Source organism: Triticum urartu, chromosome 2A (assembly GCF_056163025.1).
Source record: "Triticum urartu cultivar PI428250 chromosome 2A, HENAU_Tu73, whole genome shotgun sequence".
NCBI lineage: Eukaryota > Viridiplantae > Streptophyta > Magnoliopsida > Poales > Poaceae > Triticum > Triticum urartu.
Window position 1 is genome coordinate 659606400 of NC_141874.1, and position 14915 is coordinate 659621314.

General features: G+C 43.7%; 1 protein-coding gene across 1 annotated transcript; it reads left to right on the forward strand.

The window, feature by feature from the left end:
• Nucleotides 1–1506: 1506 nt before the first annotated feature.
• On the forward strand, nucleotides 1507–13055 carry LOC147986494 (uncharacterized). Its single transcript, XM_087544799.1, has 8 exons — nucleotides 1507–1683; nucleotides 10432–10928; nucleotides 11117–11258; nucleotides 11367–11474; nucleotides 11806–12018; nucleotides 12120–12230; nucleotides 12317–12517; nucleotides 12612–13055. Exons 1-8 carry the CDS (start codon nucleotides 1507–1509, stop codon nucleotides 12837–12839), a joined length of 1677 nt encoding a protein of 558 aa, XP_087400925.1. The 3' UTR covers nucleotides 12840–13055.
• The last annotated feature ends 1860 nt before the right edge of the window (nucleotides 13056–14915 follow it).

Consider the following 14915-nt stretch of genomic DNA (forward strand, 5'->3'; position numbering starts at 1 on the left):
ACATTATGGTGAAAATTGAGATCATCCCTGCTCAAGTACATTCATTGTTCAAGGCCTCCCACGACTAATGGGGCTTTGAAAAAACATTATTAATGATCAAGTGGGGAGGGGGGGGGGGGGGGCGTTGCAGTACCGCTGCATCAGTCTATTGCGATCTTTTTACCAAAGTCTTGACGGTATTCATCTTGCAAAGATTGATACCACGAAGAAGCTATTTCCAAAAGATTTTATTGCAATTCTTAATCTATACCACTATTAAAAGACCCAAAGGGGCCGATCAAACTAATATCGTCCATCAAATCATATGCATCCAAAGACCTAGATTGCTTCAATAGTGAGCGCTTAACATGTTTAGCATGCAACCCATACCATCCCAAATATTAACCTGTAATTAATATCCTACCTAATATTAGCATATATCTAATACTATTTTTTTAATCTCAATTAATCCCCTACCTGATATGGACCTAATATACGCATTTACTAGTTATATATTACTTTGTAATTTCTTGGATCTTTGATTCAAAGCATTGTACAGTAATAGTGGTGAGTAACTGAGTATGCATAAAGTCACAAGCGTCTCCCAAAAATATATTTTCTAGTGTCCTTTTCTCAGCGGACGGCTGGAAAGCAGCGCAATAGCAGCTGCAAGCCAGCAATTCGGCAGCGCTGGTGGTGATACAATGATAGTAATAACGTACGCCTAATCTCTGGACTCGCATACACGTGGCAGCTCTCCAGTTGAAACTGATCTGCACCTCCCTCCCCTCCCCTCCCCCGGTTTATATCTCTCTCGCTCTCACAATCACATTCTCAAAAAAGTCATTCAGTACACTCCTCCGGTCTCTACTCGTGTTCCTTTAAACCAGAGGACATCCTCCTCTGGTTACAACATGGACTAGTTCCATATTGGTGTTCCTTTGAACCACGGAAGATCCTCTACTATTTGTATACTCCACCGGGCTCTCCTTCAATTTCACGCAAGGCAAGTTGTATACACTCCACATCTTGTGCTTCTTAACTACTCTAGATCTAATCCATGTCTCCTCTCCTTATGTTTCTTGTGCTAGATCTGACTATTTTCAGTCGCTACATATTTTTCTCTGGTCCATCTTTATTAGTAAGTGTACATGTTGAATTCATGCTTGTGTTCCTTTGTTTGTTGAAAATTCATGCTTGTGTTCCTTTGAATCAGAATACTTAGGCTAAGTATGGAATACAAGAGTTTAGATCAGATCTTGTGCGTAGTTAATTTTCTGTTCACTGATTACAACTCCCTTGTATTATCTTGCACATATTTTATCTAGATCTATCATGTTTTCTTGGACTTGTTACTTGTAGCTAATTAGATCTGTTTTTCGTACCGGTACATGTTCACTTATTTTGGGTGCAAACATGTTTCTTGCTCTTGTTTGTTTGAATGGACTAAACTTGTGCATGTAGCTTTCCTGTGAGGAAAAGAACATTGTTTTTACACGCTGACAATGTGTAAAATTTTACAGAGAGATGGATAACAAAGGCAAATCCAAGGCCATTGACGATTACGTGCGAACGGCATCCCAGTTTCGTCATAGCAGCGGGATAGACAGCGGCAAAGAGATATGGGAGGACGATGCTGCCACCATTGCTCTTGGCGGGCGTCAACGTGACAGGAGCCTTTTCCTCAGCTTCTTAGATGAACAGGTAATTAATTAATTATTTATGCCAGTCCCGTATATCATTGTTTACATCATACATATCATGCAACTATTTCAGACCGATAATTAATGTACTGCTATAAATGCATATTGATAGGTAAAGGAGTATATGAGTAATGCATTTACACCCGTATATTAATTCTTTTACACAAATATCATAAACTCTATCATGTATATTTAATATGTGTTTAGATATAGCTCCTCGGGTGCATTGTATAATACTATTGTTCTATCTAAACGATCTCTCATTTAATGGGTCTTATGAGAGAAAATATATGAGTATTTTTGGTTTTGGTGTGAAAGTTACATCTAGATTGAGATATGGTAACTCTCTGTTTCCTCATTAAATAAGATGTCAAATCATATTTTTGTTTAAGTTACATGATTATAAGATATAGTCCTAAGTGAAACATTCGGACTGCTAATAGTACAGTTCTAGGAAATCTTATCTAGGTGACGTTCCCTGTGAGACTAACCCTAGCGCACCCCTCCTCCCCTTGGCCATACGACCTCCATCCCACGGCTTGCAGTTTTTAGTCAAAAAAATCCCCTTAATGGAAAGAACTACCACAAGGACCACACCCCTCAAAACTGCCAGCCCTACACCCCTCAAATGCAGTGAAAACTGTCACGGGACCACTTTTATTTGCCAGGCGAACATCCACGAGGGTTGAAGGTCCTAATTCTATTGTATTAGTACTTATATACATATATTTGGCACCAATTAATGGTAGTGGAATTTTCCAATTTTTACTGCATTGGGCCGGGCTTGCTTGTTAATTACCTAAGATAAGACACCCAACTCTTAGTGAATTATAGTATTTTTGAAAATAATTGTTCATATAAAAGAATATATTTTTTGCGTAGTAATATGTGTCTCATTAATAACATAAAGATTCAGTTACAAGCCACGTAAACATCGATATTACAGGACTGAAAAAAATAGGATAATCCTATGCAAAAAAACAAGCGCCTGACCCTCTCCGCTAAGAGCATCTCCAGCCGTTGAGGCCCCAGGAGCAACTTTTTCAGCCGCTTGGGGTCGATCTGGCGGCAAATTTGGCTTGGGGGTCAAAAATTACCCAGCCGTGCCCCCCACCCAACAGCAGTGGAGCGCCCAATCCATGGCAAATCAGGCCACGCCCAGGCCCCGGCGACCATCTCCTCCTTGCTCCTCCCGCCCGCCAGCCAGCCGCCGCCGTGCGCCCGCGGCCGGCCTCCCCGCCGTGCGGCCGTCACCTCGCCGTGCGCCCATCCTCCTGCCGCCCCTCCGCCTCCATTTGCAGCAGCTCCTCCACCGAGCTTCGCATCGGTCGCGAGCTCCGCCCCAGCAGTGAGCTCCGCCCCGACAGTGAGCTCCGCGTCGTGAGCTCCGCCCCGGCCACGAGCTCTGCCTCGGTCGCGAGCTCTGTCCCGGCATTGAGCTCCGCCCTGGCAGTGAGCTCCGCGCCGGCCGCGCCGTGAGCTCCGCCCCGGCCTCCCGTCGACCTCCTCATAGTCTGTCTTCTCGTCGGCCAAAAAAGAGATAAGAGAGAGAGAGGGAGAGGCTGACAGTGGGTCTTTTGCATGGGAGAAGTAGCGCCTGCGCCCCCAACTGCCTCCAGCTCCTTGGGTTTGGGATGGGATCGCCGGCCATAAATCTGGCCAAATTCGGCGCTTTTTGAGAACTTGGGGGCACGACTGGAGAGAAAATCGGTCGCCAGCGAGGAAAAAGGGCCTCTGGGGGGCTGTTGGGGGGCCTAGTGGAGATGCTCTAAGAAAAAGGAGATAAATCACCTCTTCACCCGAGCTCGACGCGGCTCTATCGCTGATCAGCAGCTTTACGGACCCCCAAATTAGTTTGCCTGAAGCAAAACCATTGTCGTTGAAAAAATCAGACCGGGGCAATGTGTCCCTGAACACGCCATCGAACTTCAGAACTGACACCCCCGCACGACTACGACGTTGGAGAAGGAAACCAGAATTGTCAGCCTCCAACCACAAACCCAACACAAGATGCACCATCTTTCAGCTGTCACTTGCGTAGACAAGCGTATGCGCGTGCTCCTGGACGATAAAACCTCCCTGCTCCACCATGACGTCGGAGACAACGCCACAGCAACGGAGACAGAGCAGAAGAAGAGACACACCTGATGCAGTCGCCGCCACCACCTCGCCGACACCATCCATGAACCCTAACATCACCGATCTGAAGGATCGACAAATACATGATGCCACCAACTCCGAGACGCCGCCATGAAGGACACCGCCGGTGTGGGAGTGGAGTTGAGGCAGATTTATTCGTCCGGGCGCCGCTCCCACCACCCCAACGACGCACCACCACGTACAAATCCAAATCCTAACTACAGAGTGGAGGAACGGGGTCCCCCTCCCTCCTGCCGCCGGAGCAGCAGTCGGAGAGAGAGGGGGCCAGCGCCCTCGCCGGTGGAGATCGGTGGAAAAAGTTCGCCTCCCTAGTCACCTCGCCCATGGCGGCGGCTAGGGTAGGGAACGCTTCGATGTGTCGTATCCAACCAAGCCTTATATAAAAGAATATTATTAAGTTCCTAGTTGTAGCACTACTGTATAATTATTTGGTACATCATTAATGGTACTACTTTATACATATACTCAATGAGAGCAGGATATGTTTCCACCATAATTTATAGTTACCACAGATTACTACTAATATGGTAGGTTGATTATTAGCTACCGCAGATGTGGTTGCCTAGTGACCAAAATTATTTTGGAAACTAGTTTTACATTTAAAAAGGATTTTTTTTGTCCATGCCTAAGATACATATCGCGACTTTTTTTAAGTAAGGTTTTCGACAGTAATACATATCGTACTCTCTCCTAAGGGAAAAGAGAATCGTGTTCCCGCCAAAACAAGAAGAAAGAAAATATCCTGGTGTTGGGCCATTTGTCTTAGAGAATGGTTGTTGGATCGCTCGTTTTCTTCCTTAATGGGTCAGAAGTAGCCTTAGAGGATATCAATTTCCCCTTATAATTGGTGGTGGCAAGTTGCAACCAAGTACCCATTCCTGCAAAGTGCTCGGTTAGTGCAATCATCTTAGATTTTTCTCTTAACATTTAAAAAAATAGTTGTGTCTGGTTCTTCTCCTCTTCATTTCGTGTGTGAATTTTGATAGGGGCTTGTTATCAATCAACACATTCATGGAGACCCTAGATTTTCGCTCATGCCACAGGGACCCATATCATCATGGCAGACATTGAGTCACATGCCTTGTGCTTGTCTCTTAGGATGTGCTTCCACTGTCCTTGACACCATTCTTTATAGAAACATGAAGCACTTGAAGTGAGACAATAAAGGTTAGCCCATTCATGGTTAACAAAGCACAACCTCTAAAGGCACCCCAAGTTGATCAAAAGGGGTAAAAAAAACTACTTGGATTCATACCTTTAACCCAAGTATGTAAAGTTAAAGTTCACAAAGGCATCAATAGTCAAAATCCTCAATAGGAACACGAGCAATGCCTTAAAGGCATGCTTAAATGCCTACAACCTACTTTCGGCGGTATTTCTAATATAAGGCATGGCTTGGTCCTTGAAGCCTTATTTCTCAGCATGCCCAAAGGATGAAAGAAGCCTCAAAGTCATGCTTCGGTTCCAAATGACTACTTGTTAGAGCGAGTGGTGGTTCAACCGTCAATGTTTAGTATTTTAGTTGGTCTGTAGTGATTAACTAAAATATTGTGCTCTACGAAGGAAGCACCAAGTGATCACCTTGTGTGGTCAAAAGTGGTATCTAGTTGTAGTGATTGCAACTCTGTGATTAGAGACCAGCGACATACACCCTGTATCCATATTGTTACTATATTAATAAGTAAAACATGTATCAGGATGCTTTGAATGGTATCAATTATACTCAAGTGTAGTTGAATATCTTGTGTGGTTATTCCAGATGGGATGGCTACATTTGGATTATGAGTTTTGGGACAACATTCTACTTCCTTGTTGTGTATCAACAAGCCTCTAACAATGCTTGCTTCAGATGTATAAATATGGGTAGTACATGGAAGCACCACTGCGAGTCACAGTTATGCCATTGTCAGCTACCAAGGATGCAAGCCTTGTTCTATGATGTGAGAGACATTGAGGATCATTAACTACAAGCTTATGCGAGCTCCCTTTAGAACATCCAAATTGATGCGTATTTGTAGAACATTCCCAATCAGTTGGGAACCTACGTAACATTAATAGACATTGTGTTGTAATGTTGAATAACGTATCGAGTTAAGTAACTTTGTTTAGTTGTGAGATTCAAATGATAAGAGATATGAAGAGCTAATGGTGTTGTCAAGATGAGAATTGTTCCCAGAAAGGAACTAGATTTCATTCATTTGAAGCATATCGTCAGACGCAAAGCCTAGTGTGAATCAATGGGAAACAAACTATTTGTCTAATACCTAAGTCATTCCTTGTGATATGTTTTGAAGCTTCATATGAATTAATATCTACAAAAGAGATAAATAGACCATTGGTCATTGAACTCTCGCAAGAAGAGCACATTTGTCATTCTTCTCTCAAAATGTGACGAACCAGTCACTTTGGGATGTTCTATGAGCGAACTGGTCGGTCGTTCCCAACCATTATCCGTGCGGACGAGGCGTGCTAACTCAGTGTGGGGCTCATAGTGCAGTTGCTCAAGAGGTGTTTAGTTTGCAGAAAACACCCTGGAAACAAGCCGAGCTCAAGGGAATTTACTTCACTTTTATTTTTTTGCAATGCACCCCTTCATTTTTATCATGGAGGGGAGGGGGTCTTTTGCAAAGCCTCCACTATAATCTCTTTCATCTCTGCTCTACTCTGCCGCTCGTACGCATGTTGGCAGAGGATACACCCGGCAGCGCCCCCATGCCCACTGTGCCTTCCCACCATCGCCCACACCTGCAATTTCCATCTTCCTACCATCACCCATTCCTGCTAATGCTCTTTTCCCGCCATCACCCTCTCCCGCTCCCGCCATGGCCATCTCACTTTATAATGAGGTTAGTCTGCATGATTTTGCCATAGCCAAGAAACACCATTACTCACTTCTTCTCTCGCTTGGCACACTGCCGAGGGAGCTTTTCACCTCAAGGGTCTCCATTAGTGGGCGGCTCCACAACGGCACCACTGCCCAACGCCCAGGATGGGTGACTTCTCATCTGGCATGGGCCGCTCCAAGTCCGGCACATCCAAATCCTCCTCTAGCACGGTCTGATACTACAACTCCCCCGACATCGAGCTGGCGGCATCAGAGCTCTCTCCTAAACGCCCTGAGATTTAGTAGGAAGATGCTGAGGAAGAGGAGGCGCTCGAGGTGGTGTAGGCACAACCACACAGCAATGTTGGTGACAGTGAGCAGGACAAGTTCTTTCCTACCAAGAAGGTGGTTTTGGGGTTGCCAACACCTGCGTATTAAGCGTTTGTGCTCACCGTGCATGAATAGGAGGCCCACGTGGTGCACAACAATAGCTCGACCAGGCGGTGCTCACGACATCTCTTTCCACTGCACAGGCCGAGGCGATCTGGCACCAGGCTGCCGAAGCATTGCCGCCGAGTTGCAGCGAGGCTGCCTTTGCCGCCCTCAACGACAGAGATGAAGAGGCCGACACCATTGAGTTAATTCAGTAACAAACTATATGTGCTCAATTTCAAATAGGAAAACATGCATTAGCCTATTCATTGTACTGAACACTCGCAGATGGACTTGGTTCACTGCTAGATAGAACATGATATCAAATTAAATCATGTTTCTTTGTTCTTTTTCACTGTTGGATTTGATTATGTTAAAAACATTTTGCGATGAGATCAAACAATTTACCTCAAATTGGCACCCCAAAAGCCTTCGAATGATGTCACTGCCTTATTTTGCAACACGACGAGCAGGGAGAAGTAAGTGGATGCATTTGTCTGCCTTGCGCTCCACGCCATTGAACTCGGTATCGAAATGGTATTGTGGTAGCCGAAAGTCGAATTTTGACAAACTCCTCCTGAAAATGAAATCTTTCTGAGAAAAACCTGAGTAGTCATGCATAGATGCTAGAGAGAGGGCTTGAATTACTTACCCGAGAGATTGTCTTCGATCACTAGTAGCACAAAGCCATCGGATTCCATTCTTCCCTCGCGCGCTTCTACTTGGTGACACCACCCATCTCACCAAACAACAGAGGGCCCGGGGGGGGGGGGGGGAGATGCCACCGGTGGTCACGCCTCCTTGTCCTAGTCTAGCCAATGACGCCTAACCGACATGGTTCACACAGCCGTGCAAGGTACCTTGTACTGCTGCCCCCATTGTCGCCTGCATAGGATTAGGATTTTTGTGCACGATTTGGAAATCAAGGGGAAAGGGAGCTCAACTTCTTTCCAGGATATTTTCTACAAATTAAAAGCCTCCCGAGCGACTGCACCTTGGGTCCCACGCTAAGTCAGCATGGCACATCAACCCTGTTATGGTTGGAAATGGCGGAGTAACCAGTTCCCTGAGGAAATAAACCAATGTGATCGGTTCATCACATTTTGAAAGAAGTGTGACCAATGTGCTCATCTCGCGAGAGTTGAGTGACCAATGGTGCATTTATCTCTCTAGAAAGTCCCTTCGTAGAAATTCTTTATGAAAACTGATTTAAAAAATTCTCTCGTTAAAAATGTGATGGTACAAAAGCACTACAGGAAATAGCTTCAATTGGAATAAAATAATTCATGGCAAAGAATGAAGTATAGTTGATGGTTTGACTTAGTGTTAATAGTTTTATTTTTAGAAAAGGACAAGTATACATTTTGTTCCATATTTAAATTTTCATCGTAGAAGTTATGATTTTCATGGCAATATCGGGGTTTGTTTCTACAAAACATCTTATAACAAGGCGACATTTTAAGACCAATGGCATGTATGGAACATACCTTTTATGCGACTTAATACACCATCATCACATCAATTATTTGGTATAAAACTTGAGATACTAACTATCCACATTTGTAGTTCCGAATAAACAAAGGCCTAATGTGACATGCTAAAAATTTCTCAACTACCATGATGCCACTATAGAATTTACAACACCCACCCATAGAGAATTTATATTCATTTTAGCATCACAAGCCTCTTCATGGCCATTCCCTGTTGAAGGTCACTACTTGCAAATTGCAGCCATGCTCACTTATATTTAGTGTCCAAACCACACCCTGATATGTTGTAGGAATCATAAACTAAATCAATGTTGTGAGTAATCTCTGAAATTGTTCACGGGTTGGGTTAGTGGGCTTAGTGCCTCGGTATGACTATAGAGACGTGTGAATTGGTAGGCCAAAAAATATTCCTACGTCCCATGTAATATTCCTACAACTAAGGTTACACCAGAGTCACCATAAAGAAGGTTGATCATAAATTTGCTAACTCAACCATCTAAATTTCTAAAAATAGACCTCAATCTCTTGTTATTTTTATTCTTGTTCCTTGTCAATCTAAAAAGGCATTATAAATTATGAAGAAGGAATGTGACGTTAAAATCAATATAAATTCTGCTTGTCGAAGGAACGCTTAGGTCTCTACAGACATGACCCTCGCTATCTATGTTGTGCTTGTAGTCCTCGAGGTAGCAGATTTTCATTTTCTCAAAATAACACGAGCAACCATAAACAATCAAATTATGAAATACTTTTTGAAGGATAAGTAATGATTTTTCACTTAGGTGGATGGTCCATAAACAATCAAATTGACCCATGATGAGGCCTTGCATTTCATTAACTGTTTTTGTTGCTGGATCGTTATCATCTCTTATCATTTTTATCTTTCGCCGAGATCTCTCCCCATTATTTCACTGCCTTGCTCCCTATTTCTTTATCTCACCATAATCCATGATGAGAGCCTCCTTCCCCATGAATTTTGATGGGGCAAAGATTGAGATACATTCCGCATTGTTCCTGGTACATTGTGACAATGTGCTGTCTGCTTGTCTTGCATTACGACATCTCCACCATGCACATGCCAAGATAAGGGGGGAGCCAGTGGTACCATACGGGAGGGACGTTGTTTGCATCATCGCAAGATGGATGATGCTTTTCTTGTCAAACAGTGGTGAATCACCTCCCTTCGTTTATATTTGTGAGAAATTTTCATCTCAATTGTGTCTTGGTGCTATGAGATGAAAATAGTGACGGGCACCATGCATTCCCTATATTATTCTTGAAAGTTTTTCATTGCAATTTGCTCGGTTACTAGATTAATCGGTCGATTGAGGTGGAAGTTACACTGCACTAGTGCTCTCCACTACTTCCGATCGACTTTTTTCTTCTGTTTTTAAGATTGCAGGACAAATTGGTTTAGCATGATTAAAACTGATGTTGTGCGATTGGTTGATTGTATTGCTCAAGTTACCTACATTTTTTCTTGATTTTAATTTGGCAGTGCTACATTTGTGATATATTACACGACATGATAATTCTTTGCCCAAAAAACCCAAATATTTTTCAGTTTTTGTCATTGTCTTGAAAGTTGAAATACTGATTGCTGTAGATAAATTTTGCATTGAGAAAAGTTTACTATCGTCGACTCTACACTCAGTGTGATCCACTGAGCAGTGATAATTGACCAATATCATATATCTAACATATGGATGGAATTTACCCTTGAAACTACCACATGATCATGAGTTAGTAACTTCTCGTTGTCATTGTTGTTTTACCTATTGGAAATATTTGCACCATGAGTGCTCCCCATAATGGAAATAATAAATTGTTGTTTCCTTTTCAGGATGATCCAAAGAGCGAAGAAGAGTCGACTCTACACAATCAGAAGTTGCCCCAAATTGGCGAAACATACATAGATCCATTTCAGCATGTGAACTCTTCTGCCTCTACAAAGAGTGTGGTCAAGGATTATACCAGGCTACACTCCCAAAATCCACTACAGAATATGGATGTCATTGAAGATTTACGTGCACAATCATCATCATCTTCTTCAAGGATTGTGCCTAGTAATTTTGCTAATATGGTGGCGATTCAGGAGGCATGCCTTCGTGCGTTGATTGACCCAGATCAGGAATTATCCTGCAGACTATGGCGGCAGTCCCCTGAAGCTTTGAAGAATCACTACACTCTCGACGTTGAGATGGCATGTTCTGGGGGGCATGTGCCAAATATAAATGCTCCTAGGAATTCCCAGTTAAATTCACTTCTTCAGCTGATCAAGAATCCAGTAAACCAGTCTATGCGGCTAATCAATGTCAAGGGTCACGTGCCTGCTCTCAGGTGCACATAACTCATGCAACCTTATCTTCATACTTACCTTGTTAAGATATCACAAATACATACTAAACATCAGTTTCAGTCAGTTTATTCTTAAGGTTACGCCTCCTACTGTGCTATACGTCCATTGAAGAAATTGCAACATTTATATGGTAAACCATCCATTACCCTTTGTTGTATTTGACATGCAGTGCTGACCCAATTGGGAGCTGCTTTATACGGCAGAAACTTGACGAAGCAACTACCGGAGAGATAGTTATGCTATATAAAGAAATCACACCTCACATCCTTACACTGGCCACTAATGCCTTTCCCACTTATGTTATCCAAAAGGTTTTGTTCCTCCAATTCCTGTAGAATTTTGTACCTTGAGTCTCTAATTAACGACGTTGAGATTAACCGGACATAAACGTCTGTACTTACCTTCTAATTTTTGTGTAGCTTCTTGAGCATGGACCAGCAATCTACTTCAGGATACTAATTGCTAATCTGATGGGGCATGTGTTAGACCTAAGCCTTCATCTCTATGGTTGTCGGGTGATCCAGAAGGTAAGCTGAACACTATCACTTCTCTAGCATCTCATGATGGAAGGAATTAAGGTGTGCTTATAGATTGCAAAACTGCACTTTTATATTTGGAAGGCCTCTACTTTGTAGTGTCATGTAAGATAGAATATGTAATTTAGTCAAACCATTCATTCTCATTTATTCTCTTGTTAATATGTTCATTATCTTAGATTACTTCTTCTATAAATATAATATAATATCAAATGCATAAATAGTTTAAAATGATTATGTTTCATTATGTTTAAAGTTTTTACCCTGGTATGCCATATTGTTTCGTTGCGAGCTTGGTCACTGATGGCGTCTCTTTGTTCAGGCTTTTGAAATAAGCGACATTGATCAACAAATAGAGATGGCCACGGAGCTTGATAGCAACCTATTCAAATGTATCTACGATCAACATGCAAACCATGCCGTTCAGAAATGCATGGAGTGTGTGCAGCCACAATATATCCAATTCATCTACAAACGGTTATGTGGCAAGGCCAAGATGTTATCCACCAATCCTTATGGATGCCATGTGGTTCAGGTTGTTAGTTTGGGCATTACACTTTTTATCGCTTCCTATCTTTCAACGTTTGTTTGTACCTTGTTCACTAATTATTCCTCCCGTCCTTGTGATCTTCTTAGAAAATGCTGGAGTTCTGCAAGGATCCTCAAATTATGGACAGGTTTATCACGGAGATTCTCGAGTGTGTAAGGGAGCTTTCTATAGACCCATATGGAAACTACGTTGTGCAGGTAAAGTGTGTAGTGGTTTGTAATTGATGAAATAATGTCGCAACTAAACACACAATTCACATATGTGTTTTATCGACATGTTGCAGTACATTGTGGAGCATGGAGGACCTCGTCATCGACAAATTATTATGTTGAAATTTGCTGGAAGTATAGTACAGATGAGCCACCAGAAGCACTCTTCCAAAGTCATTGAGAAGTGCCTAATCTATGGCAGCTACCACGATTGCAAGCTTCTCATAGATGAGATCCTTTCTGCAGGCGGTGGTCAAACTGCAGATCATCTCGTGGTATGTGGCTCTTGAGGTCTTACCGCTGTTACTCGACATCCCTAGAGAGATATAGTACACATGACTAATCTTGTGTGGTTGCCTGGTCATGCAGGGCATGATAATCCACCAGTATGCAAACTGCGTGGTGCGGCAGATGATTGACGTGGTGAACGATTGGCAGTTCAACATGATCGTGGATGTGCTGAGGCGCAACAGGGACACTTTGGTCATGTACGCCCATGGGAGGCAGGTCATCGCGCAGGTCAAGCGGCTCCTCAATGGCATGGCACCGTCCCCCAACTCATTTGGGCAAACATCGTCGTCGTCCCAGTTCCTCTAGTGTGTTTTTAATTTCTTTTACAATGGTTTGCTTTCTATGTCTCTTGTTCTTCCTGGAGCATTAGTGATCGGCAGAAATTGAATTAAGGTGAACTCAGTTGCTTTCGTTTTCCCCATTAGGTGAACTAAATTTTTTCTGTAGAGGAGAACCGAACTATAACCTCCTCTGGTCTAAGGATTTGTTAGGTGCCCAGCCTACCATTATCTATGAATTGAACTATTTGTTTTCCATACCATTTTGTGAGGGCTTCATCCGTTTAGTTTAGGACTTCAAATATCTTGCTGGTTGGTTTTAACAGGCATGCATGTTCCAGGTCGACCATGCAGTAAAACATATACTCTATGTAGCTAGACGGCTCATTCAGGCTTTGAATTCAGAAACATACACACAGTATATCACTTGATGCATCATTTAGGTTTATTGTTTTGTGGGTGATGCATCATTTAGGTTGTGGTGGGCGGAATGTGATTTAACGTATCAGTTGGGCCTCGAAGCGTCGTCGAAGGCGTAGCTGTAGGCACTGTGGCAGATGGCAACTGCACTGTCAGTTTCTAGGATGAATGGTGCACGTCTCCACTTAATGGCAAGGGCAGCTCCTCCCATGCACGCTGCAATACATTGATCAGTTCATTTGCTTGACTTAAGCAGTCCTACACTCCTACTGCCCTAGGTTAGTATGTATTCCCACAAGAAAAAGGAGACAAAATAAAACTTGATGTGCATTGATCTAACAGACGACTCCATACATACGTACCTTGCAGATCTAAACACCATCTAGCGGCTATACGTACGCGACAGGATAATCTCTCAGGCAGGCCGGGTGGCAGCTGCTCCATCGTCCTGATCGTCAGCTCTAAGAGCATCTTTAATAAATGATGTAAAATACAAAAGTGTTTGTAGTAAAATTTACATCATCAAAAAGTGGGCTTTACATCACAAAAAACCTCCAACTCCAAAGGATGATGTAAAATAGGACATTATAGCATCCCAATAGATGATGTAAAATAGGATAGCCGCTCCACAATTTCATATATTTGAACCAAATAATATCAAAATCATCTCAAATTAATCCTAAACAAACATACAATGTGAGCTAAACTGAACTTGAACTGGGCCGAACAACCGTACCTCTCTGAACATACAGAAACTAGCATAGCAGGGACACTAGGAACTGAACATTATCGGAACTATGGCGATGCTGTTACTAACCAGAGCAAAACGAGCGATGTTGTACTATAATAGCCGGCGCTCGATTCAGCTGCTGCTGCTCGCTGCGTTGGTGGCCAGATGCTGCTGCTCGCCCGACGAGCAAATCGAGCACTGCCGCTCTCCCGCTCAAGCTTGACGGGCAAATCAAGCACTGCCACACTGCATCAATTAGAGCGGCGGCTAGTGGTGGCCACACGGCTGGTCCCTGCCACACCCGGCCGCCATATGTGCCCAGGCTCAGCAGGAGATCGGCCCATGGATCGAGCCATAGATGCACGCGTGCTGACATCGGAGTCTGACGCGACGAGGGAGGAGAAGAGGGCCTCGAGCGCGACCCCGGGGAGGGGCTCTTCTCCGGCAGGAAGACGGCGAGGGTACGCGCGAGGGCCACCGCCACGGGAGGCGACGACGAGAGGGAGGCCACCACCAGGGACTTGAACGCGAGCCACGCGTCGTCCGAGCAGTCTGCAAGCAGAAACGCAGAGGCGGCCATGGAGGCCCGGTGGCTGGGGCGGTGCCAGAGCTGGCCGGAACCGGCCGGGGACGGCCGGACGGCGGCGGCGGAAGGGAATCGAGCAGTCTGCCACGCAGCGGGAACTTCCGGGCGGCAGTCGGGTCTTCGCGGGTTTTTCTCTGGATTTGCTCGGGAGGCCTGATCCAAATTTGAATAAGATGTATTTTATGTTTAGAGTAAAATCTGATAAAAAGAATTGCATCTACCTCATTTGATTGAGGGACGTTTTTGAGCCTTCGTGATGTAGCATATTTCAATTATTTTTTACTTCAACATATATACATGATCTTTGCCAATACTATATCTCACTTACTACGAGATACATCACCGCCTCGCCTTCGACGATCCTGCTA

Excerpts from the sequence above, each read along its gene's own strand:
- LOC147986494 (XM_087544799.1), top strand. The coding sequence starts at position 1,507 with ATGGATAACAAAGGCAAATCCAAGGCCATTGACGATTACGTGCGAACG. Across the intron at positions 12,019-12,119 it reads ATGGATGCCATGTGGTTCAG|AAAATGCTGGAGTTCTGCAA; the intron begins GTTGTTAGTTTG and ends TGATCTTCTTAG. Across the intron at positions 12,231-12,316 it reads ATGGAAACTACGTTGTGCAG|TACATTGTGGAGCATGGAGG; the intron begins GTAAAGTGTGTA and ends GACATGTTGCAG.